Source organism: Aythya marila, assembly GCF_965140915.1.
Source record: "Aythya marila genome assembly, contig: HAP1_HAP1_SCAFFOLD_580, whole genome shotgun sequence".
Classification (NCBI taxonomy): Eukaryota; Metazoa; Chordata; class Aves; order Anseriformes; family Anatidae; genus Aythya; species Aythya marila.
The window spans coordinates 1-26,439 of record NW_028137651.1 but is presented as its reverse complement, the minus strand read 5'-3'; the positions used below and the strand labels follow the sequence as shown (position 1 = coordinate 26,439).

At 39.6% G+C, this 26,439-nt stretch overlaps 2 protein-coding genes across 4 annotated transcripts; both read left to right on the top strand.

Moving 5' to 3' along the window:
- Positions 1-74: 74 nt before the first annotated feature.
- HMMR (hyaluronan mediated motility receptor) lies at positions 75-13,855 on the top strand. 3 transcript variants are annotated; one of them, XM_082785092.1, is made up of 18 exons: positions 75-113; positions 280-381; positions 1,555-1,631; positions 2,479-2,559; positions 3,002-3,190; positions 3,488-3,574; positions 4,079-4,179; positions 4,741-4,815; positions 5,600-5,778; positions 6,529-6,677; positions 6,989-7,203; positions 7,796-7,912; positions 8,612-8,770; positions 10,430-10,585; positions 10,683-10,782; positions 11,039-11,215; positions 11,481-11,643; positions 12,542-13,855. In XM_082785092.1, exons 2-18 carry the CDS (start codon positions 354-356, stop codon positions 12,559-12,561), a joined length of 2,073 nt encoding a protein of 690 aa, XP_082641218.1. In that variant the 5' UTR covers positions 75-113; positions 280-353; the 3' UTR covers positions 12,562-13,855. The 3 variants fall into 3 exon arrangements, with proteins under 3 accessions (XP_082641218.1, XP_082641217.1, XP_082641219.1); XM_082785091.1 differs by having other exon boundaries at positions 6,971-7,203; XM_082785093.1 differs by lacking the exon at positions 280-381 and having other exon boundaries at positions 83-113; positions 6,971-7,203.
- A 2,912-nt stretch (positions 13,856-16,767) lies between these two features.
- Positions 16,768-26,432, top strand: MAT2B (methionine adenosyltransferase 2 non-catalytic beta subunit). Its single transcript, XM_082785096.1, has 7 exons — positions 16,768-16,902; positions 18,672-18,866; positions 19,754-19,868; positions 20,163-20,315; positions 22,800-22,993; positions 23,885-23,998; positions 24,467-26,432. Exons 1-7 carry the CDS (start codon positions 16,840-16,842, stop codon positions 24,635-24,637), a joined length of 1,005 nt encoding a protein of 334 aa, XP_082641222.1. The 5' UTR covers positions 16,768-16,839; the 3' UTR covers positions 24,638-26,432.
- Positions 26,433-26,439: the final 7 nt, after the last annotated feature.

Genomic DNA, 26,439 nt, shown 5'->3' with positions numbered 1-26,439 from the left:
GGAGGCGATTGGCTCCCCGCGGCGCGCGGCCGTTGGCCCCATTCGAATCGCGGCGCGGCCGGCGGCTGCCGCCATGGCCTCGCGTGGAGCGGCCCCGCGGCGCGGCGGTTGCGGTACGGGGCGGGGGGGAGGGGGGGCTCTGAGGGGAAACCGCGGCCTTCGCCTCTCTGCCTGGGCACGGGGAGGGCGAGGGGGGGCGGGAGCTTGACCGAGGTGGGGCTGGGGGTTACCGGCCTCAGCCGTTCCCCTCGTGACCCGTGGCTGTTGTGTGCGCGGCAGCTCCAGCTCGCGGCCCGCAGCCGGGATCCCGTGGCGAGGCCTCAGCGGCCGCGGGGCGTGCGCTGTCCTCCGAAATGCATCGCCGGGCTGGGAGGCAGGAGGGTGAGTAGTCCCTAAGGCCGTGCGGAGCGGGTGGCATAACGCCTCTGGCAGCTGCGTTTGTTCGTGCTGCCACGCTGTTCCTGCTTTGTGCTTTTTTAAAACAATATTACTTGCTTTGCTTTGGTAATGGGGCTCGTTGCCTATCCTGCATCTCAACTAGAGCGGCAACAACATGTCTATTGGAGTTTTTTTTTTCTATAACAATTTTATATGTAATTTCTGTTAATCAGGAGTTCAAACGTATGATTCAAGTACTTCATGAGCTTTGTGTTGTGGTTTAACCCGGCCGGCAGCTAAACACCACACAGCCGTTTGCTCACCCTCCCCCCTCCCTCTCTGGGAGATAAACGGGAAAGTGAAGCCCGTGAGTTGAGATAAAAACGGTTTATTAAGACAGGAAAATAATAATAATAATGTGTAAGAAACAAGTGATGCACGATGCAATTGCTCACCACCTGCTGACCGATGCCCAGCCTAACCCCGAGCAGCCCAGCCCCCCCACCCCAGCCAGCCACCCCTATATACTGTTCAGCATGACCCCAGATGGGATGGAATACCCCTGTGGCCAGTTTGGGTCACCTGTCCTGAGTCTGTCCCCTCCCAGCTCTTGCTGCATCCCCAGCCTGCCCGTTGGCAGGACAGAGTGAGAAGCTGAAACATCCTTGGCTTGGTGCAAGCACTACTCTGCAACAACTAAAATATCAGCAGGTTATCAGCACTCTTCTCATCCTAATCCAAAACATATTACTAATCCAAAACACCCTAATAGCTACTAGGAGGAAAATTAACTCTATCCTAGCTGAAACCAGGACACTTTGCTTTTAGTGACGTTCTCATGGTTTGTTAAGATGTAAGATACTCCTCAACTGAAAACTGGCAGCATGAATCTGGATGGTGGTGGAGAACTTGGCAGAAGCTGAATTCTCAAAACAGGCTGTCATCAGATAGTCTGCCTCTGAACCTTGTCAAGTGCCCCGCTGACTAATACTGAATTGCTTGATGACAGTAGGAAAATAGCTGGCCTTAAGTTGTTAGGCAAGTAGTTTTATAAGCAGATAGCGTTCTGTCCTTTGTATAGAAAATCAGTTGACTTTGTCTAGCTTGGTGAAACTTCTCTCACTATGTGCACGCCCAACGCTTTCCTTCACTGTTCTTTTCTACATCCTTCTGCAGGTGAGACAAATCAGAACAGCGAGAAGAATGCACCTACCTCTGTAACTGGAGGGGGATGTGGATCTTTTGGATCAATGGTAAGACTCTTCTGTGGTATCTGTAGCGCTATGAATTCTGGTTCAACATCCCTGCAACTAGTTAAATCACCTAGTCCCTTTGTACAATTGCCATTAACCTATCTTGGTGAACTATGTATGGAACACGTTATTTTGTGTTGATTCCTTAGTTGCAAAGAAGGGAAATGGATTAACTTTCTTTGGGATCATATGATTACTGGGGACTACTGAGTGGTGTGTTGGGTGGCTTTACGAAGCTTGCTTTAATGTAGGTTGCTATGGGTTTGTGGTTTGGGGGTTATTTTTTTTTCTCTTACCTTGTAATTGTGGTGCAGATGCTTCTATGTGAGATCTTGTTTCTGTTGCTTTTCTATGGTGTACAGGCCAGAGCATAAACACAGTGCTAAAAGAAACAAGGAGGGGACAACACTGTATATACAGGTTGTCAGTGCAATATGCAAGGAAATAAATGGGTTAATGAGTTGAATGGTAACCCTGACTTAGTAATTGAGTTTACTAGTACTCATGATATAGGAGGAAGTTAGGCAAACAAAGCAGAACTTTAAGGTTAGGCTGAACTTAAGAGGTTAAAGTGTTTTTATTGAATTCAGGGGATGTGTATGTCTCAGGTTTTCTTAGTCTCCTTCCTGTCACTAAGGCCTTGAGCTGTCCGTTCATGGTAATATTTACACAACAGTACAGTGGTAAAACTGACTCTAATCTGGCTGATCTGCAGGAGAGAGACATTTGTTTTTGATTATTGTGTGTGTCTTTAACAGTGTTGCCTACTGTTATGCTGAACTCTAATGTTAAATTAATATGCAGCGAGAAATCAGTTAAATATTTCTAATAAGTTTGTTTTAAAAAGCCGGTTAGTGGGAGTCTGAAGCCTAGAAAAGATCTCATACTCATGAAAGAGAAGAAGAAACAGAAGACACTGGAGAAGGAGGTATGAATACATTGTGTGTGTGCAATTCTGGAATATGTTTACTGCTTCCCATAATCAAAACAATAAGCTTACTACTAATCTATGTTCCGTTTGTCTCAGATAGCACACTATGCCTTTCTATTCCACAGCCAAGGAGGAGAGTTTTCTTCTCTCACAAGTTAAAGCAAAGCCTATTCTAACTTTTTACTGAAATATATTTGGCTCAGTAGCGCAAAATAATTCAGTTGAGATTTAGGACTGCAAATCTATGGCATTTAACAATATGGAATTGTGATTATCTCATGTCCTTTTCTGTGAATGACAAACTTTAAGATGCGTGTTCTGAATGGAAGTCAATACAGTTTAGATACTCAGCCTTTCTAGGAAAACAAAAGGCATGGCTTAGTGATTATTTAATAAAAGTTATATCATTAAATAAAAAAGAATACCTGTTATGTTGTAGATTCGTGCATTAGTGAGAGAGCGTGGAGAGCAGGATAAAAAACTTCGGGCTCTGGATGAGGATTTTGTTAAGATTGAAGCTAAGCTGAGTGCTGCAGTTCAGGAGAAAACATCTCTTTTGGCAAATGTTGCTTGCCTGAAAAAACAGCTTCTGGAACTAACAAGAACCAATGAACTACTAAAATCTAAGGTATTCAAATGAATATATCACTTTTTTGCTTTGACTTTGATGTTACTGAGTTCCCTGGTGAAGAGGGAACTTGCCTGTTGATGCATTCCCTGTGCCCCTTCATGGCCACAGGTATAGAACACATCTTGAGGTACTGCGTGTTTATCTAAAGACAGAGCTGGACTGGCTAACATTGCTGTCCAGGACAGACAGAGATCATCAGAGGTGTGGGTGGTAGGGGGATGCTCTTTTGACAGCCTGAAGAATGATCGATATGAAACTGTTATACTTATTGATTTGCTGTTTATTTCTAATAAGCTGTGTGAAGATGGTGTGCAGAAGAAAATGAGCAGCCTGTGTATGGAGCTAATGAAGCTCAGAAACAAGAGGGATGCTAAGGAAAAAGTAAGCTGCCTTGCACTGCACGGGATAATAACTGAGCTGTTCAGGAACTTTTCAATGAAGGGCTTGCAGCGTTCCCACAGATCATGCTCAGTTTCGATCCTCAATTCTGTAGTTTCTTCTACTTTTTGCTCAGTGGAATTATGAAAGAAAGATCAAACAACAAATCTTGTTTTTGCTGTTGATGTAAAGTATCTCTGAGTAAGTAAGACTGAGGAAGGAAGCCTAGAAATACTTCTGTAACAGTATCAGTCTGTTGGTCAGACTGTTAATATCATTGAAAACCAGTGGTTGGAAATGTGGTTTGAAGCTTAGACATGGTTTATTTGGGTGGTTATTGTCTGTAATTTTAACAAATGTTAATATCTTTGCAGGTGGATAATTTGAATATAGGAGTCACATTTAGCGTAGTAGCAAGTACTGTAATTAAACCCTGGTTATGAATTAATTTCAGTTCATCTTTGTCTTAGACAATGGACTTATTTTTGGTTTTGTTTGTTTTTTTAGACTGCACTTGCAAAACAGGAAGACATGGAAATGAAGCTGCAGGAGGTGCAAAGGAATCTAGAGCATTCAAAAGGAAAAGTAGCAGAGTTAAAAGAAAAACTGTAAGTGGTAATGTAGGAAATGAACTTAGACGGCAATGTATCTGGGCTTAGCTGCATATACTCCCAGCAAGCATATGGTTTTGGGGGAGATAAAGGCCTGGAATGAACTTGATGGAAAGAAGCTCAGCACTGGCAAGTTTTCCTTACACTCAAGTGCCTTCTGCTCTTACCTAAAATCCTAGTACTTGAATATGAGTCGATGTTTTACATTAAGTTGAAATACACAAAGCTAATAACACAGGTACTGCAGTTCACAGTGGGAAGCAATGATGATTTGTCTAGCTCATGCAGCCCCTCTAGTATATTTGCTCATGGTGGAAGGTAGTTCACAATATCTTTAGTGCAAATGAGAAGACCATATGGAATAAAGAGCAGAAGATCATAGAATCACCTCTTAGAGTCAATATGAGTTTGTCAGCCACACTGGATTACAGAAAGAATATGTTACTCTTAAGTTGTGGTCAAACAATTTGTTTGTACTTGCTTATCTGTAAACAAATAGCTTATAAATAGCTCTGAACTGTTTTAATACATCCATCATGAAAGCTTCTTGATTTTTAGATCTGCTACGGAGAGAGAGAAAGCTGAAGACAAGTTTGACACTGAAAAACTCTTGGAATATATCACAGAGCTCAGGTAAAAACAAATTGTTCTTAGATTGGACTGGGTAAGTTAAGAGGGCAGTAAAACTAAGCCTTGTTCTTGCCGGATGAAGTAGAAGCTTGGCAACAATTATGTTTAATAGTATTGAAATGAATGGGTGGGAAGGGGAATCTGACCTTTTTCCAGATAATAGGAAGGAGTCAGAAGGTAATATTTTAATTACCTTTCTAAATGACCCCACTTTTGTGGGCTAAGCAGTATTATGGACAAGTTTTGTATCAGTCCTGAAATCAGTTTTCTAACATGGTTTATTTAAACTCATAAATCAAGCTAGACTTGTTTTCCTCTAAATTACTGGCAGTAATGCCTTTGAGCACTCACTTGTAAAAACAGTTTTAACCTCCAGTGGACTTTGTAATATTCTGGTTTTCGTTCAAGAGTTGATCCATGTTGCTTTCGCTTGAGAAGAGCATAGTCTGATAGTAAAAATTATCAGTCCGGTGCTTTGTAACAGATAGAAACACTAACCAGTTTTCATAGTCAAGTGTACCTAGTTCAGGATGTGGTGAAAATACAAAACCATTTTAGGTTGTGTGACCATCTAGGTTTTTCTTAAAACATCCATTTTGAAATCAATTGCGTTTGATTTTAAGTAACCTGTCTTAGTGCGCAAAAACTTATCTGGAACACTAGCTGAAGGCTGCTTTTCTGTCGAAAACCACCTGTACTAAGTATTTGAAGAATTTCTCCTTTGTGCTGAAGTGTAAGCTTAAAAATGAAACTTAGTGTTAACAAATACCTGAATTTTCTTCTACAGTAGTATTGCAGAAACTGTAGAGAAATACAAACTAGATGCTGCCCAGATGAAAGAGACATTGATAAAGAAAGACCAAGACATCAAGATCCTGACTGATACACTCAAAACAAAAGAGGACGAATCATGTATGCTGATCAGAGAACTTAATGAAAGGTGTGAGTTGCTTGAACAAGAAAAAGGTAATCGCTAGTGCCTTTTTGCTGTTCACATAGTTGGGCTCACTTATACATCCTAAAGCATCTCTAATGGGTTTGTTTAAAATGTCTGTGTGGGTTCAAAACTAAGTCAGCTCTCTAAGCTCCAACTGAGAACAGCTTGCCAATAATTACATGTATATGGGAAAACTCCTTGGAAACACCTCTGTCCAGTCTAAATTTATATTTCCATGGAGGTATACTAAGGTAGGCACTACAGAATTCAAAGTTGTTTGCATGCTAGGCTTTAATCTGAAAGTTGAACACAAATGACTTGTTCCATAATCTTCCTTGAGAATCAGTGCTATATTGCTGTAATACATTGTTAGAGGTTTATGCACTAGTTCATTGAAGTACTGTGCATCCAGGAAACCTTCAGACCTGCCCTATTCTCCCCTTCCCCTCTCCTATCTCCACCAGCCCATCTTTGAGGGAATCATTCAGAAGCTTTTCCTCAGCCATAGCTGTCCCCATTCCTAGCTGTTTTGATAAAAGCTAATTCATTGAACGAAAGATAAAATATCACTTCCCTTAAAAGTCCTATCCCTTAAAACATTATTTGAAGTGGAATTCTTGGTGAGTTCCTGGGCAAGTAAAAGATGAGGGTTTTTGTTTTCCTATGTCTAACTTTAAAGTTAGGATGAATTAGAATTAAAGTACTATGAAGAAAAGGTGCTGTATTTCTTTGAAGGTAGAGAAGGCACTACCTGTTATACTGACAATTGCTCTATGCAGAAAAAGAGTCTTCTGAGAGCAGGGGAAAAATCCTGAGTATGAATGCTGAAATAGAAGATCTGAAAAAAAAAATCAGCTTAGAAGAACAAGAACACCAAAAACTGCTTGAGAAGCAGGAGGAGATTCTCTCTCAGCTGCAGCAAGAGAAGGTAAATACAGACTTAAAATTAGTCTAAAAATATTCTAATCCCAATGCCTGGGACTGAATGTTCTGATTTTGGTTAAACATAGAGTTGCTATACTAATAATGGTTTAATCTGTGGGATGTAGAAATGGATGCTGGCCAGCAAAAACTGTGTGATACCATGTCTTATAAGAATCAAAGTGGCATGATAGTAGTTCTGCTTCTTCCATAAATTTGCTCTTACTGTGGTGCTATAAGGTTTGAGCATTGCAAAGTAGCCTTCAATATCTAGAAAACTTCTGGTAATTTTAAAATCAGTTATATTCCGGCCCACAGGAGCTGTCTGCATCTATCCAGCAGAGGTTACTAGATTTTCAAGATGAGGTAACAAGTGAGAGACACCTCTTGGAAGAAGAGATGAAGGTTGCAATGAATGAGCTGGATAAATTGCATGCTAAGGAGAAGAAAGCTGAGAAGTTGGTGAAGTGGTTGGAACAAGAAACCAAATCTAAAACTCTTGAACTTGCACAGATGGAAGTAAAGTTGAAAGGGTTAGTGAAGTAATCTCAGTTTACAGTTTTGGAAGGAAAACATGTTAAATCAGCAGCATAAGCAAAGCTTTTAAGTTTAATTCAGGTTTTAAAGAAACCTGAACACATCGGAATGTATTTCTTGCTGGGTTTTGATTAATGGCAGCAGTTAGAAGCAATCTAGCTGAATGATTTAAATAACTTTTAAATTATGTTATTTAAAGCTGTTTAATTAGTATGCTGAGAGTTGTCTGACATGCCAGTACTGTAGTAATGTGAAGTTATTGGGAAGAATAAGCTGCATGGATTTCTTTTATTGGTATTTATGTTCTGGAGAAGGCAATCCCTAGGATAGGTTTTTCAAGCAAGTTGTTTTTAACTTTTATGTATTGAAATCTTACTAGCAACTATTAAATCTATTCCACACATAAGATAACTTGGAAATTAAGGGGTGGGTGAAGTCTTTGTTTGCTATGAAGATGGTGCTTTAATACACGAAAAGTTGTGGCAGTGACGTTACTGATTTGTCAGTATGCAAGTATTGCTGCTGCTGCTACCAGCCTTCTGTAACAGGTAACACATTCAGGCATGGAGTGTTGCATTTTTATTTTAGGAAGAATGCTGAGTTGGAGCAAATCAACGAAATGCACAGCAGTGCGGTTCGGCAAATCCAGGAAGAGCATAGCAACACATTGTGTAAACTTGGAAAGACTCTTGCTGAGTTTGAAAGGTATTTAAGTTCCATTAAGATGTCTGGCAGCAATGATCTCTGAAACTATAACAACATATGCTCTTTATTCTTCTGCCTTAGTACTTCACATTGTATATGACAGCTGGTGTGATATTACAGCGTTTTTGTGTGTTTTTTTTTTTTGATAGCATTAAGAAATGTTATTTATTCCTTTTGAGTATTAGTCAAGTGTAATGACAAACTATGTAATCTTGCTGAGGAAGCTGTGGATGTTTCTTCTAAAATGCAACCAAGTGGAATACCCAAGTGCTCTTGATACTCAATGAGAGTTGTAACTAGTAAAGATGGTCTCTGTACATTAAAATATCTTGCAGTAAGTCCTGCTGTTCAGGCTCAAAACTGATGATTGTCCTACAGTTCTTGCGGATCTTTGTTGTCACAATATTCAAATTGTAGTATATTAATATTGATACTGTTATTTTTAAGAATGTAAGGCAAACCTGAAGTATCGGGCATCCTTCAGATATAGTTGTTTTTATAGGAAGTGTTTTCATATCTAGGTAGAAATGTTAAACGTATCACAGAATATGCCATAGTTTTGCTGCTTATGGCTTAATGGATTAGAAAATCTTTTATGCCTTTGCAGCTTGAGTTTGGATTGCTCTCATGGGGCCTGAACTGGTTAATCTGAATTCTTTTAAAGTAACAAGTATTTTCTTATTTGCACTATCATACTAGCTACAAGAAGACAATAGCTGAAGAAATATGCAGCCTTAAAGTGGAGAATACATCTCTGCAAGAACAAATTGCTGAACTAAAAAAAACAAGCCAAGATGATCTACAGCTGCTTCAGGAAGCAGAGTATGCTAAAGACAAAGCAAAAGAAGAATATGCAAGGTATTGGGCTGACAAACTTTTCCTTAAGCCAGCTGAAGCTTACCTTCTTAACTAGAACTTAGCATGGTGCTCTATCAAATAATATTAGCATTTGATGTAACTGTACATATCTTCCTTTTTCCCTATGCAGAAGGTTGAAAATGTTGATAGACGAAATACGTTAGGATTGTATGTATTAGAAAACTAATCGATTCAATTAATTGCTTGCAAATTTTCCTTTAGGTGGAACGTAGGTAAAGGAAAATCTTTACCGAATTCTGTTGGAATATTGTTTTTATGAGACATATTAGTTATAATGACTGTTCCATGAACTAGTAAGATCCACAGGGGCATACAAATATATTTAATTCAGATCTAACCATCTGCCACTCTCCTGAATAATGTCTGTTATCTCAAGTTCTGCTCACAAGCAGATGCTGATTAACAGTCCTCAAATTAACGCACTAGAGTGAAGTAAACAAAAATCTGCCCTCTTCCTAATATGCAACATCACAGTGCAGCTGAAAAGTAGTAGAGCCAGCAGTTGTCTTTGGGCAGTATTGTGGATATGTTTCTCTGAGCAGGTAACAGCAGCTTAGTGGTGCATGTTCTCCTTTGAGCTCAGTGTGGCAGACCATGTGCAAGCTCCCTGTTGTGGGCAAGTGATGGGAGGAAATGAGGGAATTGGGTCATAAATGGTCCCAGTGTACAACTGCCATTATCAAGCAACTGAGGCAACTGCCTGTACATGTGCTGCATTATGGAGTATATTGTGTGTCCACTAAATTTCCTTCCCTGCTTCTCTGAGTGTCATCACTAGCTAGCTTCCAAAGCTGAAGTTGGTTTTAAGTCTGCAACTATGCTCTAATGTTTTCAGCAGTTGAATGTGTCAACCATTCACATGCAACTGCATTAAAACCCTTTTTTTTGGCCAAACTAAGTTGAGCCATTTCTGATCTCCCCATCTGTCATAACGCTTTGCTGACTTAGAAAATGTCTCTGTAATGCTTCTGCTGTTTCATTCACCTATAGCCAGGATGTTAAGACAGTCCAAAAAAGAATTACAGCTTACTGCAGCTTATTTTAAAGCACCTTTGGTTTTAAGATGATGTCCTTTATTTTCTCCTTGCTTGTTTGATATTTCTTCCAGTTTCTATTACAGTTGTTAAAAGAAAAGCAGCTAAGAGCTATTTTCTGTTTTTAGATGCCTACTGTAGAGTGTGGCAGGGGGATGGATTTAGTCTCCACCTAGATGATAAAAATAAATAGCTTAGGTAAGAGAGGGAAGTCAACATTTTAGATGTAAAATTTGTGAACCCTTGAGGTCATCCACACTGAATGATCTTGGCTAGCTTCTGCTTGAGCAAACTTCTGCATGAAAAGCCTACTGGAGTACCTTCCATTAAGAGCTGCTAGTATTAAACAGCCGCAAATAAGAAACACGAGACTTCCTTACTTTGAAAGCACTGCTTCCTCATAGAAGTTAAACCACATCTTGAACTTGATTGTTTTCTGTACTATGTTGTTCTCTTACGGTACTGTTAGCACAAACCTTCATTTCAGTTCAAGTAACAGATTTTCAAACATGGTTACTCGTATTTTAATATTAATTACTAGTGTAAATAATAAAATAAAAAAAGTTAGGGATGGTTCATTATGGATGGTTGATGTTTTCCTCAGGATGCTTTTAGAAGCCCAGACAAAGCTTGCACTGAAAGAAGCAGAAGCAGAGAGAACAAGAGAATCTTGCCTTGCACAAATTACTAAGCTTCAGGAAAAACTGAAAGAGCAAACTGAAGATCTACAAAAAAAACTTGAAGCAGATCAAAGATCAAGGTGACTTTTCAGAAATTAAACTTGGGTGGGTATTGTAGCACACCCGTTTTATTGTGAAGAAATGCTGAGAGCTGAAATTCTATTTTTTGCTTCTTAGGAAAACCGTAAGTGAAGATATGACCTCTAGCTTAAAAGAAGAGATAAAGACTTGGCGTAATCTATATGAAGAGTTGCATAACAAAACTAAGCCTTTTCAGGTATGTGAAGAAATAGATGTTCATTACGGTGTTGACTTCAGACTTTATTAGCACATTGACTCAAGTTTTTCTCTTGAGAAATAAACATGCTATCTCCCATTCTACAGCATTCACCTTGTTATCATTTCCTAAGTTACCGTCCCTTCATCCAGCTATGTCACTTCCCAAAACAATCGTTCTCTGTAGATCTCAGCTTTAAAAAAAAAAAAAAAGTTAGACTTAAAAAGAAAAATAAAAAATGTACTATGTATTTCAGCGCCAGCTAGATGCGTTTGAAGCAGAGAAGAATGCTCTCTTAAGTGAGCATGGTGCAACCCAAGAAGAACTGAATAAACTAAGTGATGCATATGCGAAACTACTTGGCCACCAGAACCAGAAACAAAAAATCAAGCATGTTATGAAGTTGAAGGAGGAGAACACCCACTTGAAACAGGTTTGTCTAATTGTAATGTTAGAAATTGGAAATTCATTTACTTAATTCTTTTTGTTTATTTGCTGAGTTCTCTAACCACTTACAGACTAACTCTGCAAGCTACTTGTTTTCTGTGGTTCTTAAATTCCTTGTGTGTGCTAGGCTAGAATGAACCACCAGTTCCAGAACAGCAAGATAATCTGTTTTAGTGAGGACTAGATACGTGGTATACAGGGTGATCTTTTCTCTTGTTCTTAATCTAACTTCTAAGGATTGTTTTCCTTAGGATGTCTCCAAACTGCGTGCACTGCTAGCAAAACAAAAGCAAGCAAACAGGGATCTTCAGGAGCAACTCTGTGCAATTCAGGGCATTAGGCGGTTTGATCCTTCCAAAGCTTTCCAGCATGGCAGCAAGGAAAATATTTCTCCAAGAACTCCTTTGAAAGAAGGTAAGCATGGACATTCATCTGTGTCCTTGTATCTCTTTAACTTATCCAAAGAACATACGGCAGTCTTGCATAGTCTGCTTCACTTAGGGAAGGAAGGAGATAGCATCTCCTGTGTTTTACAGCATGTGTTGGGAGGCTACAGCTGTGGGGTATTTCCAGTGTACTTTTGGCCATTGCATTTCCCAGCCCTGTTTTAATGCTAGCTGAGACGGCTGTTTGTCGGGTCAGACAACAGAAAGTGTGTTTAATGTGGAGGAGTGGGTTATGGACCCAACTGTTTTGCATGAGATTCATAGAATCATAGAATCATAGAATATCCTGAGTTGGAAGGGACCCTTAAGGATCATCAAGTCCAACTCTTGACACCGCACAGGTCTACCCAAAAGTTCAGACCATGTGCCTAAGTGCACAGTCCAATCTCTTCTTAAATTCAGACAGGCTCGGTGCAGTGACCACTTCCCTGGGGAGCCTGTTCCAGTGTGCAACCGAACCTTGTTTTGTGGCTGTGTATCACCCACTGATTTCTCATACAGTTTACCTGTTGTAGCTAATCCAGTGGTAGTCAGTATCTCCTGCAACGGCAATAAGGGTAAAGGTGACTTAGAGGATTGAGCCCTGTTTTTTTAGTTGGTACTTGCAGGACCTTACACTGCTGTAGGTATACAGGTAGGAAGCAAAAAGCCTGCTGCAGGTGAATGTGGAAGATTCCACATGGAGATGGGGAAGGATACAGATCTTGAGCAGACCTTTGCTTCAGAATGTATTCCAGTGTCTGAAGTTCTGGTCTTGCCTGTTATGTGCAATCTAATGCCTTCCTTTCCCCCAGCACACAAATAGTTGTTAAATGCAAGGGAGCAGTAGTGCAAAATCCAAACTTAGTAATGTTTTTGCATTGCAGGTAATAGAAAACAAGAGTAATCTTTTCTTGCTATGAAGAAAAATATTTTACGTCATCAATAAACTTAAGTAATACAGAAGATTTCAACAGACTATTTGTTCAAGGTAAAATTGGGTGCTGTATGTTATACGTATTAGCATGATTACTTGAGAAGTGATATAGAACAGCCTATTTTTAGAAAAACTACACTTGGTTATCCTCAAATTGGAGGCCACAGAGGGCTGCATGTTCTAGACTCCCAGTAACATCCTCGCAATCTTGGACTCAGAAGCTGCTTAGTTTGTTTTTCTAACAGCGCAACTTAAGTTCAGAAAAGGTGAATAATAATTAGGCGAAAAGGATAACAAACCCTGCATTCATGTATGATGTTATTTTGTACCTAATTTTTTCAGTTCCATGTTAAATTAATTTTGCTGATTATAGTTGCTTTGATAGCAATGACAGGAGCATTTTCCAGAGTCTCTCTCCTTTGTGGCCTACGTAATACAGGTCAGATGTAAAAAGTTATATTGTATGGTTGGTTTGGATTTTTTTTTTTTTAATTTGTATTCAGGACATGCTGATTTCTTTCCTGGGGCTAGATAATGCAACTATTGATCTCCGGAAGAGGATTTCCAGGTCAGACTTGGTCTGCCTTGTCTATGTGAATCTCTTTGCATCCCATAGCTAAGATCAAGGTCTTAAGGGAAATCTGTTTTACCAATGTTGTGCTCACTGGATTCTTAAATAGTCATAGCTGTTGCAGCCAGCTGTCTTACCTGATCAATGTTATGTGGACAGGAATATCAACAGAACCTTTTTTTTAATTGGGTGGGAGGATGCCCACTACGCATTCATTTTTATAGACTTGGATTTTGACAAGATGGAAGGAATCTGTTGAACTGCATCTAAAATTAAGAATGTTTTAGCAGAATAAACGTTTTAAATGAGTTTTTTTTTCATTTCCTTCTTAAACCAGTGGTTCAGAAAAGCAACATAAAATTACTCTCTAAGCGACCTAGTGTTCTAATCTTAAATCTTCACAACAAAACTTAATATCAGGCTTGTCTGAAAGACAATGTAATTCTTGAACTGTACAGAAGAAGTGATTTATCTGAACTGTACAATATATACAGCTTGCAATTCTTTTACTCTGTTATTTCTGGTGAATTTCTGTTAATAAAAAATAAATACTGGAACTCAAGTGAAACATGAGCTGTGTTTTTACTAATTGCATATACTAATATTTTGTATACATGTGCTGCAAAGAGAAAATATACAAAGCTTAGCATGTCACTTACAGTAATACCGGAGAAATGAAATACTGAAAATGCTTTCTAAGTCTGAAGAAATAAATTGGTGGTTCTTGTACATTAATGCCATCTTTGTGTGTTTACTTGTGCTTCTGAAGATGAGCTGTTTGATTTGAGAAATACTTAGTGTTCAATTTATGGGGTTGGCTGAAGTAGAGAGAGGCATTTTAATGAGGAACTTACTGTAATAATTTAAGAAGACTAGAGTTCTCTCTCCATGTGGAGAAAATGATAAAGTTAGCTGGTTTAGTTGTCTGAAAGATGCAAGTGGGATGAAAGACAACTATGCAAGAAAGAGAGCTTAGTCTTACTGACTCATTTGATGAGAACCTGGTCTTTGTGGAAAGCCTAATGTTACACAGTCATTTACATCCAGCAGCCAGTGGTTGTAAAATGAACAGTTGGTTAGACCAAACTTGACTGAGTGAACAACAGAGCAAAGAGTAACAAGGCAAGGGGAAAAATCCATACTAACAACAACAACAAAAAAAAATATAAAACAACAACAACAAAACTTGTGGTCTTGTATTTTCACTTGTAACACTTGACTGCTATTATACTGGTGTTTTTGTCTCAAGATTGCATGCTCTTAAGCAAGGTTGCTGACAGTTGAACGCTTGCATTGGTGTTCTTCTCCTAAGGGTGTTTTTAAGGAAAAAAAACACTGTTCATAAATCAGAATGCAAAAAATCTGATGAAACACCTTTTTGACCAAAAAAAGACATTAAGAGTTCCAGGTGTTTTTAAATGTGTAAACTAATCTTGTATTACATGAAAGATTAAGAACGAATGTTAAACAAAGGCTCTCCAAAGCTCAAACATACATGATGGCACTGAATTCATGTACACTTTCAACTGAACCTTACTGATGCAGAACATGTCAAATAGCAGAAAGTTAGCAAGAGTTGGGCAATGGGTGAAAGAACACTAAGTGAAGCAAAATACTGCAAGTATCACAGAAGTATGCTTTTATGCCTGTCTACATACTTCTTTCACACAGCCTTAATGATTAGAACTTTCTACCTTAATTGGGAGTTTTGCTAAAGTCCATTTTAAATCCTTCTTAATGTTTTACACTAATAAAAATAATAGGGCAACTCAGAAATAATTACACCATCCTTACAGCATTGTCAGATTTTGCTTTAATGTTAGAATATGAATAAATAGCATAGAGCAGGTTTGTGAGAGATGGTGGGGGGAAAGCTGAAAAGCTTTGTTAGCTTCCCTGGTTTTGTTTTGTTTTTGTTTTTTAAAAGAAGCTTTTTCTGGAAAGCTTTGTCAGCTTCAGTTAAAGGGGTATTGCTTGTTTCATGCATGTGCAATATATTTGTGATCAACCACCCATTTTCCAGTTGTTTAACTGACTTGAGCTGTCGCTGTAAGAATTCATTAATTTCATGTTGTGGCATATACCTTATTCTGTTTTTTACTGAAAGCAATGTGTAACAAGAACTTATTCTCTGATCGTGTCTCTCAGTATTGTAGCAAGATTTGGGTTCAACTTTGCCTACATTTAAGATGAAGAGCGCCAGAATCCTCAGTCTGGCTGACCTCATTAGAGCCCACCTCCTGTTTCCCATACAAAGAAAATGGCATGAGGCTCAGTGCCAGTGCTTGGAATAAATTTATGCACACAATGGTTGCACTTGCTCATGCCGGCTACTATGAAGTCAAAATTGAAGTTCATATTGCACCTTTCAAATGGTACCACTGGGAATAAAACCAAGCTTAACGGGATTCAGAACCACACGTGATCTAGGGCTCGGATTAGCATTTGGGTTTCAAAGGTCATCTGAGCTACAGCTTCTTTCAGTCCACGTGCTCTCTGCAGGCAAAAGCAGACAAAGGCACGAATGAACTGTTGAACAGGCATTGATTGCCTAGACTAGAAATTCCTCCTACAGTTTGAGGCAATGCCTGAAATGCTGGTGGAAATGGATCAGGTAAGAATCTGGAGATTTACATTAGAAGTTTGCTGCCACACTTTGGTTACAAAATCTAGGCAGAATGAGGGAAAATTAGTTGTTTTTCCTGCAATTACAGCCTGAAATGTTAAATTATGAATGGTACATTCCAGTTATCCAGGGATGCATTATGCTGGTATGACTGATACGGACTATTGGCAATTTTTGATTCCACTACTCCAAGGAAGCCGTTTTCCACAAAATAAATATATCTATAATTAAAACTAATAAAATAAACTAGAAAAAAATAGTGAATACAGTGCAAATTAAGGTTATTTATAACAAAATATAGTTTACAAATTGCATATAGTTTTTGTAGCAGGTATAGTGGTGACAAAGCTGAAGGTATTTTACTGACGAATTTATAGCAATAGCTTGAGACTTAGGGGCTTAATATGTTTTCCTATTTTCATCTCGATCTAAGTCTGGAAAGTAGAATTTATTTCTACTTTTTTCGAAAACGCGAAGTATGGCAGTGTTTATAGGGCGGAAGGGGTGTGGTTCGGATGTTTCCTTGGCATTGCTGTACAATTTGGCATTTCACATCCCTTCTGCATTTCAAGTTGTGAATGAGTGATACTGTGAATGAAATTCTGAGATAGCCGAAAGGGAATAAATATCTATTTACAGTTCATTACAAGGGAAAAAAATCTTTCCCCTTCAAGAAGGGAGGAATCAGCTGAAGCGTTGTTATAGCTCTGCTGTTCTCCTGTAGTTGTTGGTTTGCTGTACGTCATGATCGTTCATATAGGATTCACGTTTAATCATCTGATATTTTTAATAACTTAATTGCTGTGGTAGAAGCTGTTTATGAACTCCTGAACCGCCCCCGCTGCTTTTAATCCCGTCGGCCGGGCCCGCGTTCAGCAGGTACCGCGGCGGGGGCGGCCCGAGCCCGCCCGGCCCCTCCCGCGCCCCCTCCGCCGCCCGCTCCCTTGGGGCCGCTCGGGGCCGGGCGGCGCATGCGCGGGGCGGCCCCTCGGGGCGTGCTGCGGGGCGGTGACAGGAGCAGGCCCGGGCCGGGGCCGCGCCGGGCCCCGCCATGGTGGGCGGCGAGAAGGAGCTGCGGATCCGCTTCGTGCCCGGCTGCTGCCAGCTGGTGGAGGTGCGCGGGGCCGGGGGGGGGCTCGGCGGGGCGCTCCCTGCCCCGGGAGGTGCCGGGCGGCGGGGCGCGGCCTCCTGCCGCCGGCTGGGCCGGGCCGGGCTCCTCGCGGCGCGGGGCGGTGTCCTGCGAGCAGCGCCGGGGGCCGGGGCTGTCCCAGCACTCGTGAGGCTGCCACCGGCTGCTCCCGGAGAGCCGCGGCTCGGCTGTGGGCACCGATCCTGCCTGGAGCCGTCCTGGCGATTAAACCAGGGTGCGCGTCGCCTTTCCGCCGCCGGCCTTTGGTTACTGGGGGCAGGCGCTGCCCGTGCCAGGTGCCGGTGGTCTGTCCTGCCAGGCTCGGGGGTGCGAAACGCAGCCGGGAATCGGGGCCCTCCTGCGCTCACCCGGTGCAGACCGACGCGGGCAGCTTTAAGGAACAATCACGCAACTGGCATCGTGAGGCTGAATTCACTGTAAACATAAAAGTGATTTTTTAAACAGGGTTTTCTGTAGTTTGTCCCTTTCAGGAAACAGTCCACATAAAAGTTACTAATTTTACATGTAACTTGCGGGAATAAGTCATCCTTTGTCCACAGCCTTAAAGAAAATACATGTGATGTGCTGTCAGCAGTTGCTTTGGACTAGGCCCAGCTCCGTAGCACACCTCTGCATTGGCCTTTGTGGAGCAAAAGTGTTCAAACGTGCAGGGCCGAGGGCAGGAGCCCCGTGCCGTGACCAGCAGGCAGTGGTGGGTTACGGTGCTGGAAATGTGAGAGGGCTCAGAAGGGGCTGAAATGTTACAGCTGCGTAGTAAGACAGCGTTTACAAAAATATCATCAGTTATCACAAGCTGTCTGCATATAACGTGCTTGGAAGATCCAAGATGTAGAAGTTCTGTACACCTGCAGCTTTCTTCAGTATTGACATATAAGCACATTTTTATTGTTGTTGGCAGGCTCTTGTTCAATGACTAATGCAGAAGTAAAACGTGGAAGTAAAGGTTGCACAGACCGCTGGGAATCTGGTGTTTGTTTTCTTGAGAGCTTGAGGATCGAGTGAGTGGTGGTGGAGAGGAATGAACTTTGCAGATTCATGTGCACGCCCATCTCAAGCACTGAAACGTGCTGTGGCTGAAGCGAAGCTTGAGTTAGCAGTATGGATGGAGAGTTGAAACGATCACATCATTTCCACAAGCATGTAGTAAAACAAAGATTAGAGAGCTGTATTTTTGTTTGGATATTAAACCAGTGTGTCGGTTGCTGATGAATTAGTGCTGCATTTAATATTAAAATATGTCTTCAAATGTGTAGGCCCACGGTGCAGTGTATTGTTGGGGCTTTTTACAGGCACAGTCCAAAATAATTTACTGTAGGATGTGGACCCTAAATCTGAAAGATTCAGGTCCATGTTCAAAAGAAGTTCTCTCTTCTATTTCAAGTTTAATAACGTTATCAGATTCTGAGTGAAATTTAAATTCTGCCCTTTGAGTTTGTCTGTGTTGTTTGTTTGGTTTGTTTCCCCCACTTCTTGTGGAAGAAGTTTCCTATTTGAATTTTATTTTCAGCATCTTCAAGACTATGTGTAAGTACTTGGCTCAGTACGGTATCAGTGCTCCCGGATGGTTGTGTTCCATGAGACGCTCCAGTCAAAACACTTGCATCACAAGGAAAGCTAATGAATACAGTAGCACTTGGTGCAATCTTGCTAACTTTATAAGAAAGGCGACAGAAAACAAGCAAAACGACTAAATAACATTAGAAGGCAACCTTGTCCTGTTCTCATTTCCCTAGGAAGATGTCGATATTCCCAGTAGACGAGTTTTAATTACTGGTGCTACGGGACTTCTCGGCAGAGCAGTGTTTAAAGAATTCAATCAAAATAATTGGAATGCAGTTGGCTGTGGATACAGAAGAGCTCAGCCTAAATTTGAACAGATTAATCTTCTCGACTCTGTCGCAGTTCATGAGATTATCCGTGATTTTCAGGTGAGTTTTGGGAGCAGGTACAAGTATGAGCAGTACTTGATATGTCTAGCAGTGAGCTGGCAGTGCTGTTGTGATACTCGGGTCATGTGGCTTTGGTGGAACTAATGCATTAGCAGAGCCCTGAAATAGGATACAGCTGTCATGCCTGAGCTATCTGGAGCAGGGTTTGCTCTGTAGGTGCAAACAGTTCCGAACTTCTCTGCAGTCACCACAGAGAGAATGCAGGTGACAGATGTATGTGTCAGTACACTCACGTGGGTGGTTTAAAGGAAAAGATAAACGTGAGTTGTTAACCCAGTAACACGAAGTAGTTCTTTTGAAGTTGAAGAACACTAGAATACAGCAGCTGTGGCTTGTTGAGCGTGCAGTAGGGCAAGGAGTGCACAGTCCTTTCACTCCAACTTGCAACAGGAATATATAAAACCTGAAGAGCATGATGTAGGGTGCCACTCTAAAAAATATCTTGTTAATAGTTTTGGTATGTCAAATAATCCATGGGTAAATAGTTTATCCAAAAAGACTTAATCCAACTATTTTAATTACATACGTGAGGTGTTGCATTTTCCCCTATTTTATGTTATTACACTGTTGAAGAAAAAAATAAGACAGCCTTGGTATTCTGTAAGATAGAAGATACTGAAGGTCGTGGTTGCAAAATTAATGGTCAAAGCTTTGGTATTCTGATGTGAAACCTTGAAGCAGCTTGGTGGTTTTGCTTCCTAAGGAAAACATGCTCCTCAGATTGCAATGATTAAAAACAATACAACTTTTATTACTTCTTACAGCTTAGTAAAATGCCTGTTTGCCTGAGGGAGTGGATCTCTCCAGTTAGGATGGAACTGCAGCTTCTTGAGGATGTTTGTTCAAAATTTTTCTTTGATTTCCAGCCTCATGTTATAGTGCATTGTGCTGCTGAGAGACGGCCAGATGTTGTAGAAAGCCAACCAGATGCTGCTTCTCAGCTCAATGTGGCTGCTTCAGGGAACCTAGCAAAAGAAGCAGGTAAGGAGACTGTCTCATGGATTTGTTTTCTTGTTAGACTACTGCATTTATTTATGCTGATGCACAAATGAATAAGTTGCTTGAAGTTCTGAAGCAGTTGTTTCTGCTACCAGTGTCAGTCGCACTTTCCGTAAGACTAGCTTATGTGATCTTAGGTGAAGAATCCGTGAAAAGACAAACAGAGGCAATGAATGGGGCTAGGAGATGAGGTCTTCTGGAGATTTGCTTAAACTTCAATTAAGACTTCAAGGAAGGCGTGCATTAAAATAATGCTTACAAATGTTTTCCTTCTAGCTGGAATTGGAGCATTTCTCATCTACATTAGTACAGACTACGTATTTGATGGAACAAACCCTCCTTATAAAGAGACTGATATACCAAATCCCCTGAATTTGTATGGTAAAACCAAACTGGAGGGTGAAAAGGCAGTCCTGGAGAATAATGATGGTAAGAATACACTTGTTCATTTTTCATGATTTCTATTTTTACTTAGGAGTTGATTAAGCTAACATACAACTTCGTCAGTGATGAAGTTGTGAAACTGTTGACAACAGAGTTGGAAAGCAGTGTGACAAGGAGTCAGTCGCCTTGCTCATCAGGCATTTCTGCTACTTACAGGTTGACTAACTCTTTATTTTGTACTTGTGCTGTTCTCCTTTGTCTTCCTTGTCTCTACTGATGGACATCCACCAGAGTTTGTGTGATGTGAATCAACTATTTCTAAATAAAACATATCAAGAATATGTTGTAATAGCAGAAACGTTGCCATACTTGACTCATAGCTGCTGTTACTGAGGGGGGAAGCATTGCAATTGTTCTGAATGTGTGCTCACTTCAAAGGGAAAAACAGACTTTTCATAAAACAATAATACAGACAAAATCAACATATGCTTTTGCTTTTACATGTACTCTTCTGTTTTTCTTGCCAATTTCCTGTTGTGCTTTCTTTACATAAGACTTTCCGTTTTATTTCTACGCACCACATGCATTGCTTGCCACATGCATTAGATTCCTAGTATTACAACTTTCTAAAGGGTTAGTAACTTTGATTTTAAGCAACATCTTGGATTATTTTTGATATAAATCTTAATGAAAACTAACACTCAAAATGCAGAAACATACTTTTTAAAGTTCTGCTTCATCAAGGAAGAAATCTTAGGACTGAACATATTCCCTTGTATGTAAAATTTAGCTCTTGTAAGAGAGGCTTGACTGTTTTTAGATAGTATGTTGTCAGTTTACACTCCTGTTTCCTCAGGAAATTTGAAGATGTCAATGCATCTGTAAAAGAGGCTTCTGATAAGTGAATGTGGTACTGTCATTCTGAGTCTGCCCTATTTAACCACAAGATTGACCAATTGATAAATTAGCATGACAGTCTTTCAATAAGTAAATATAATCTGAGTTTGACTATGACGCTGTTTGCTCCCTCTTCTAGATTGGTAATGAAGATAAGATGCAACAAATTCAAGTACGTGTGGGTTTCTTGCTAGATCCTTTCCCCCAGTTCAACGTTGCAATTTTGTTTCATAACCTTTTTGAGCGTGAACGATCGAGCATTAGTGGGTAGTAGCAGTGGTATTAGCAGAAAGCATTTTGAGATGGTGCCTAGTAAGATGCTTGGAAACATCAATTATGTTTCATAAACACCTACTTTACACATAATAGTTTTCTAGCCACTAAGTTGATATTACTGTACTGATAGCTTCCAGTCTATCAAATGTCTGTGGTTATATGAAGATGTTTATTTCCCTATTCATTTCTGTTGTGTAATACAGTGATCCCCACTAGTTATTTAAGTTTAATTAGTTGGGTTTTGTGTATCTTTTTAAACATGTTTTAGTTTGCTTAGGAGGGGAAATAAGTTATATTCAGTATTCATGCATATAAAACTAAAAAGGTCCAGTAGGTTTATAGAACTATGGGTAATGAAGCTGATGTTTGTTTCAAGCCTCTAGCTGAGAACAAAAGGAAGGTCTTTTACTTAGCTAATGAACACTGCTTGACAATTCTCTTTTCAAATATCTTCAGTAGTATTTAAAGTAAGGAAGAACACTGTTATTCACTCAACAAGTATTTCTAGAGCAGCAGGAAATCAATGTCATGGTTTTTTTATTGTATTTGTTTTTGTTTTCTAAGTTCTTTACTTCTATGTGACTCACAGAGAGTGTGTGCTGTGTTGTTTTTGTTTGTTTGTTTGTTTGTTTTAACAACAAAAAAAAATGTGCATTACTATTAATCCATGTCTTACCCTTCTGGAAATTTTTGCCAAAAGATCTTTCTAGTGTTATTAACACAACTGTATGATGCTTTCCATCATTAGGTGTCCATCCCTTAGCACTTGTTTACACTTACTTTAATTTCTCAATTCACTGTCTTGGCATCTAATATTACTTACTGAGTTATTCTGTGCATTTGCCCCTTATGTGTGATGTTTCTTATTGCTTCCAAGGTTCCTATCTTTTTCTGCTGTATAATAGCCTGAGTATCCTCCTTTATGCAAGTGGTTTCTGCATGCCAGGTGACATGGATTTGTCTGATGCCTGAATACTGTAGATGGTGGGAATTTTTGTTCCTGCTTTTACTAAGAGAAGATGGGGAATGTTGGAGTAACTGCATAGTTCCACTTTGTTTTTCCCTAACTCAAACAGGCTTGCAGCGTTAAGTAAAGCTTGTTAACACTGTGAAAATCAATGGCATAAATGACAATGAGCATATGTGAACTTAGTGTTTGTAAAGAAGTGTTTTAACTGAGCTAAATTCAAAATCATATTCAGAGGACAAATGTTAAGCACATACAAATTAAAAGGAAAAAGCAATTAATATCACCAACATGATTCTTGAGGCTTCCAAAGCATCTTTCAGGTTTTGCTAGAGCATTTATACCTTTTCTAAGCACTGTTAATACTCTTTTTAATACTCTTTTTTTAGGTGCTGCAGTACTTAGGATTCCTGTCCTGTATGGAGAGGTAGAAAGACTGGAGGAAAGCGCTGTGACTGTTATGTTTGATAAAGTGCAGTTCAGTAATAAATCTGCCAACATGGATCATTGGCAACAAAGATTTCCTACTAACGTTAAGGATGTAGCAACTGTTTGCAGACAACTAGCAGAGAAAAGAATGCTGGTAAGAATTTAAATAAACAAGCCTCTTCAGTGTAAAACCAGTTCCAGTTCTTTCTGAAAAACTGAGACCTGCATCTAACCTGCCTTATTCTTTGTAGTTCTGAAACACTGGGAGGGAGGAAAGAACTGTCTGTCTGTCTGTAATATTGCAGTATGTTTTTGTTACGTGACAGTGTGTGCAGGTGCTCTGATATTTGGAACAAAAGTGGGTGAAATAACAGAACAGATTGTTCTCAAAACTGTCACATCTCTTCAAGTATACAGGAGAGAAATATATTCACTGCCTTCTACAAATTATCCCTTTTGATCAAAAAAAATCACGGAGGTTGAAAGTACTTTCAAAGATTCTACTGATTACTGTATTAAGAACATTGAAACGACAGAAGATAGACCACTGGACTTAAATACTTCATTGCATTTATTCAGCACCGCATCTTAAGGCTGCCATCTTTGCAAAATAATAAAAATGAAAAAAACACATTGTGGATGTGGTGCTGTCAGTCTCTCTGACAGGACTGTTACGTGGTTTCAAGTTTAACATGCAGAATGTGAGTGGAATGTGAGTGGTGTCTTCTGCATTTTTTCTTGAATTAAGTGAACAGTATACAACAGCAGAGTTCTTCGTCAGCAGTTTAACTTTGGTTGGTTGGCTCCTTTCCTTTATGTTAATTCTACCAAATATAAACTGTCTTCGAAAAGTCCGGCCAAATAAATGTAACACATTTTCAGGCTCAATCCCTAGACAGGTGTGCTTGAAGGTGAGTTGTCCCCAGAAAAGTGCAATGCTGTGAAGTGCCTCTCAGGATGGGCTCCTGCTGGAAGCTTATTCTGCACAGGAATTAGTCTGGAGGGTAGCTGCATTTTTTCACCTGTGCTTACTGTTTCCTCCTAGGACCCATCCGTAAAAGGAACATTTCACTGGTCTGGCAATGAACAGATGACCAAGTATGAAATGGCATGCGCAATTGCAGACGCTTTCAACCTTCCCAGCAGCCACTTAAGACCAGTAAGTGATGTGTTGTTGAACCTGTAGAAAGAGGGATGTGCTTTATCGTTTCAAGTAGTAGGTTAACAGTCTCACAGTGGTTCTGCAAGTAAACTTCTGTGGGACAATCTAGATGAGTGTGTTTAGCATAGCAGATTTATTGCTGAGGATGCTACTTTAACTTGCTGGATTATGAAAATTACCTAGCTGGTGAGCTGTATGCAGTGTGATAGTGTTTCTGCAGAATAGTTCTATAGTTGTCCTTAGTAATGAGTAAAGCCTTTTTTTTTTTTTTTTTTTTTTTTTTTAAGCACATTTTTTTTTTTACCTTGTAACTACAGTCACAAAAAAATGAGCACATAGCATTGTTGAAGGGAGCAGAGGAAATGACCCATATAGAAAGCTATGAATGAAACGTCTAAATGAACATATAAAATAATACATTTTTTTCATTTCTGTTTTGTGATGTGTTTTTTATTTATTTTTTAGATTACTGATTGTCCAGTTATGGGAGCCCTCCGTCCAAGGAATGCTCAGCTAGACTGCTCCAAGCTGGAGATGCTGGGGATTGGTCAGAGAACACCATTTCGAGCTGGAATCAAGGAATCACTTTGGCCGTTCCTTGTTGACAAGAGATGGAGGCAGACAGTCTTCCATTAGTTTGTATTTTTTTTAGTAAAAGTATGGTATGTGGCACTTTTTTAAAAGAAAAAAATAGTTTTGTATGAGTGTTCTTAAATTGTGACACTTATGCGTTTCATTTAATCAGGTAAACGTACGGTCTTGCACTAGTGAAGTTGTTAGCCTAAAAAAAGTTCAGTGACAAAAACTGAGCCTGTACAATGTTGTGGATCTCTCCTTCCATTCATCCCAGTGTATCTTAATGTCTATTCCTAGCAGATTATGGTTCTTAGTAATCAGTACTCTTTGATGCTAAGAACTACTCAGATGACTTGTGAACTTCTTTTTGGCTGACATAAGTTGTTGATGCTTAAGGTCTGTGCCATTGTTGTATATACCATTTCACGTCATTAAAAGGTATGGTCAGTTACTTTATCACCAAAAATCTGAGTTACTTGTTTTTAATTTCTGAAGGTGGCGTTACTCTGAAAGTAAACTGAAGCAGGAATTGTTAAATGTTTGTTTTGCTAGAGCTTGGATCAAAATGTTTTTTAAAAAAAAGTGAGACTTTATTTTTGCAGTTATCAAGTGTAGTTTTTATGCTTGAAATATTTTCCAAGTGTTCTGTTATTACAATGCCTGCAGCTTCATATTTCTACAGCAAGTTGAATGCACTAGTTCTAATGGTGACTTAAAAAAGCTAGAAGAGGATTGGGAGGGTGGGGAAGAAATAGCTCTGACCTTTGTTTTGGGGATGGGTATTAAAGGAGGATTTTTTTTTGGGGGGGGGGTATTTGCTTTTTGTATAAAAGCATGAAATATCTTCATCTCTCTCTTATTTCAATAGTATATGGGATTGGTGAAATTTAGCTGGAGGAAGATGTTGCTAGTCAATACATGTGAGAGAAGAGAGGAAAGGTATTTTCAAGAGTTTATAGCACTGCAGCTTCTTTTGCACAGACTCTCAGATCTTGCACTGATGCAGCTCATTCTGGAACAGCCAAGTGCATATGTTGAATGTTTGCACTGCAATGATAAAACTACAGTAGTCTAATATAACCAAATCTTGGATCTGCTTAAATTTAGTCCTTTAAGTTGGACACAGTAGCTACTTAAAGTGGAGGAAGAACATATTTTGTAAAGGTTAGCTTCCTTCTGAAGGTGTTAAAATCAACAATATAAATGTTCTGAGGTGGCCAGCAGATCATTAGTTCATTAGTAAAACTGGGAAAAGTTGCATTTTGATGATCATTTATTTTTCTGAGATTGTAATGGAGAGGGGGTGGGGGTGTTCAGCTTAAAAAAAAAGGCGGGAGGGGGGCAAAAATAGACCAAGTTCAGGTTTTCTAAAAGTCAGCTTTACATTTAGTCCTTCAATTTTCAACTGGCATATATTAAGAGGTCATTATCCTGATGTGTTTTTACTCTGAAGTCCTGATATACACATGGTAACCTGTTTCCAAAATGACAGTAAATAAATATTGCCAGCATGAGAAACAGTTGTTGGTTCTTTATTTCCTATCAAGATTTGTTTATTCCAAGTCATAAATATTTCCAGGTCTTGAAATGTCCATGTGCCCTTTCTGTAATTATAATTTAATGAGCTATTTCCAGATGTAGATTAGGTTAGATAAGTGTTTCTCTGTCACTGTGCCACTGTCTTGGGAACTTAATGTACACATACATTACAGACAGTTTTGAAAATACAAGTCTGAAAAAGAATGTGATTCAGTGCTTGATTATGGAGGTTCAGAGTACACCCTCTCCACTTGTGGGCAACTAATGTATATTTGAGGTAATATATATTTTTTTCCTTTAAATCACAACATATTAACAATATT

Coding starts and splice junctions, on each gene's coding strand:
- HMMR (XM_082785091.1), top strand. CDS start 354: ATGCATCGCCGGGCTGGGAGGCAGGAGG. Junction 8,771..10,429: donor GCAAAAGAAGAATATGCAAG/GTATTGGGCTGA, acceptor TGTTTTCCTCAG/GATGCTTTTAGAAGCCCAGA. Junction 10,783..11,038: donor ACAAAACTAAGCCTTTTCAG/GTATGTGAAGAA, acceptor TATGTATTTCAG/CGCCAGCTAGATGCGTTTGA.
- MAT2B (XM_082785096.1), top strand. CDS start 16,840: ATGGTGGGCGGCGAGAAGGAGCTGCGGATCCGCTTCGTGCCCGGCTGC. Junction 20,316..22,799: donor AGTCCTGGAGAATAATGATG/GTAAGAATACAC, acceptor CTCTTTTTTTAG/GTGCTGCAGTACTTAGGATT. Junction 23,999..24,466: donor CCAGCAGCCACTTAAGACCA/GTAAGTGATGTG, acceptor TTTATTTTTTAG/ATTACTGATTGTCCAGTTAT.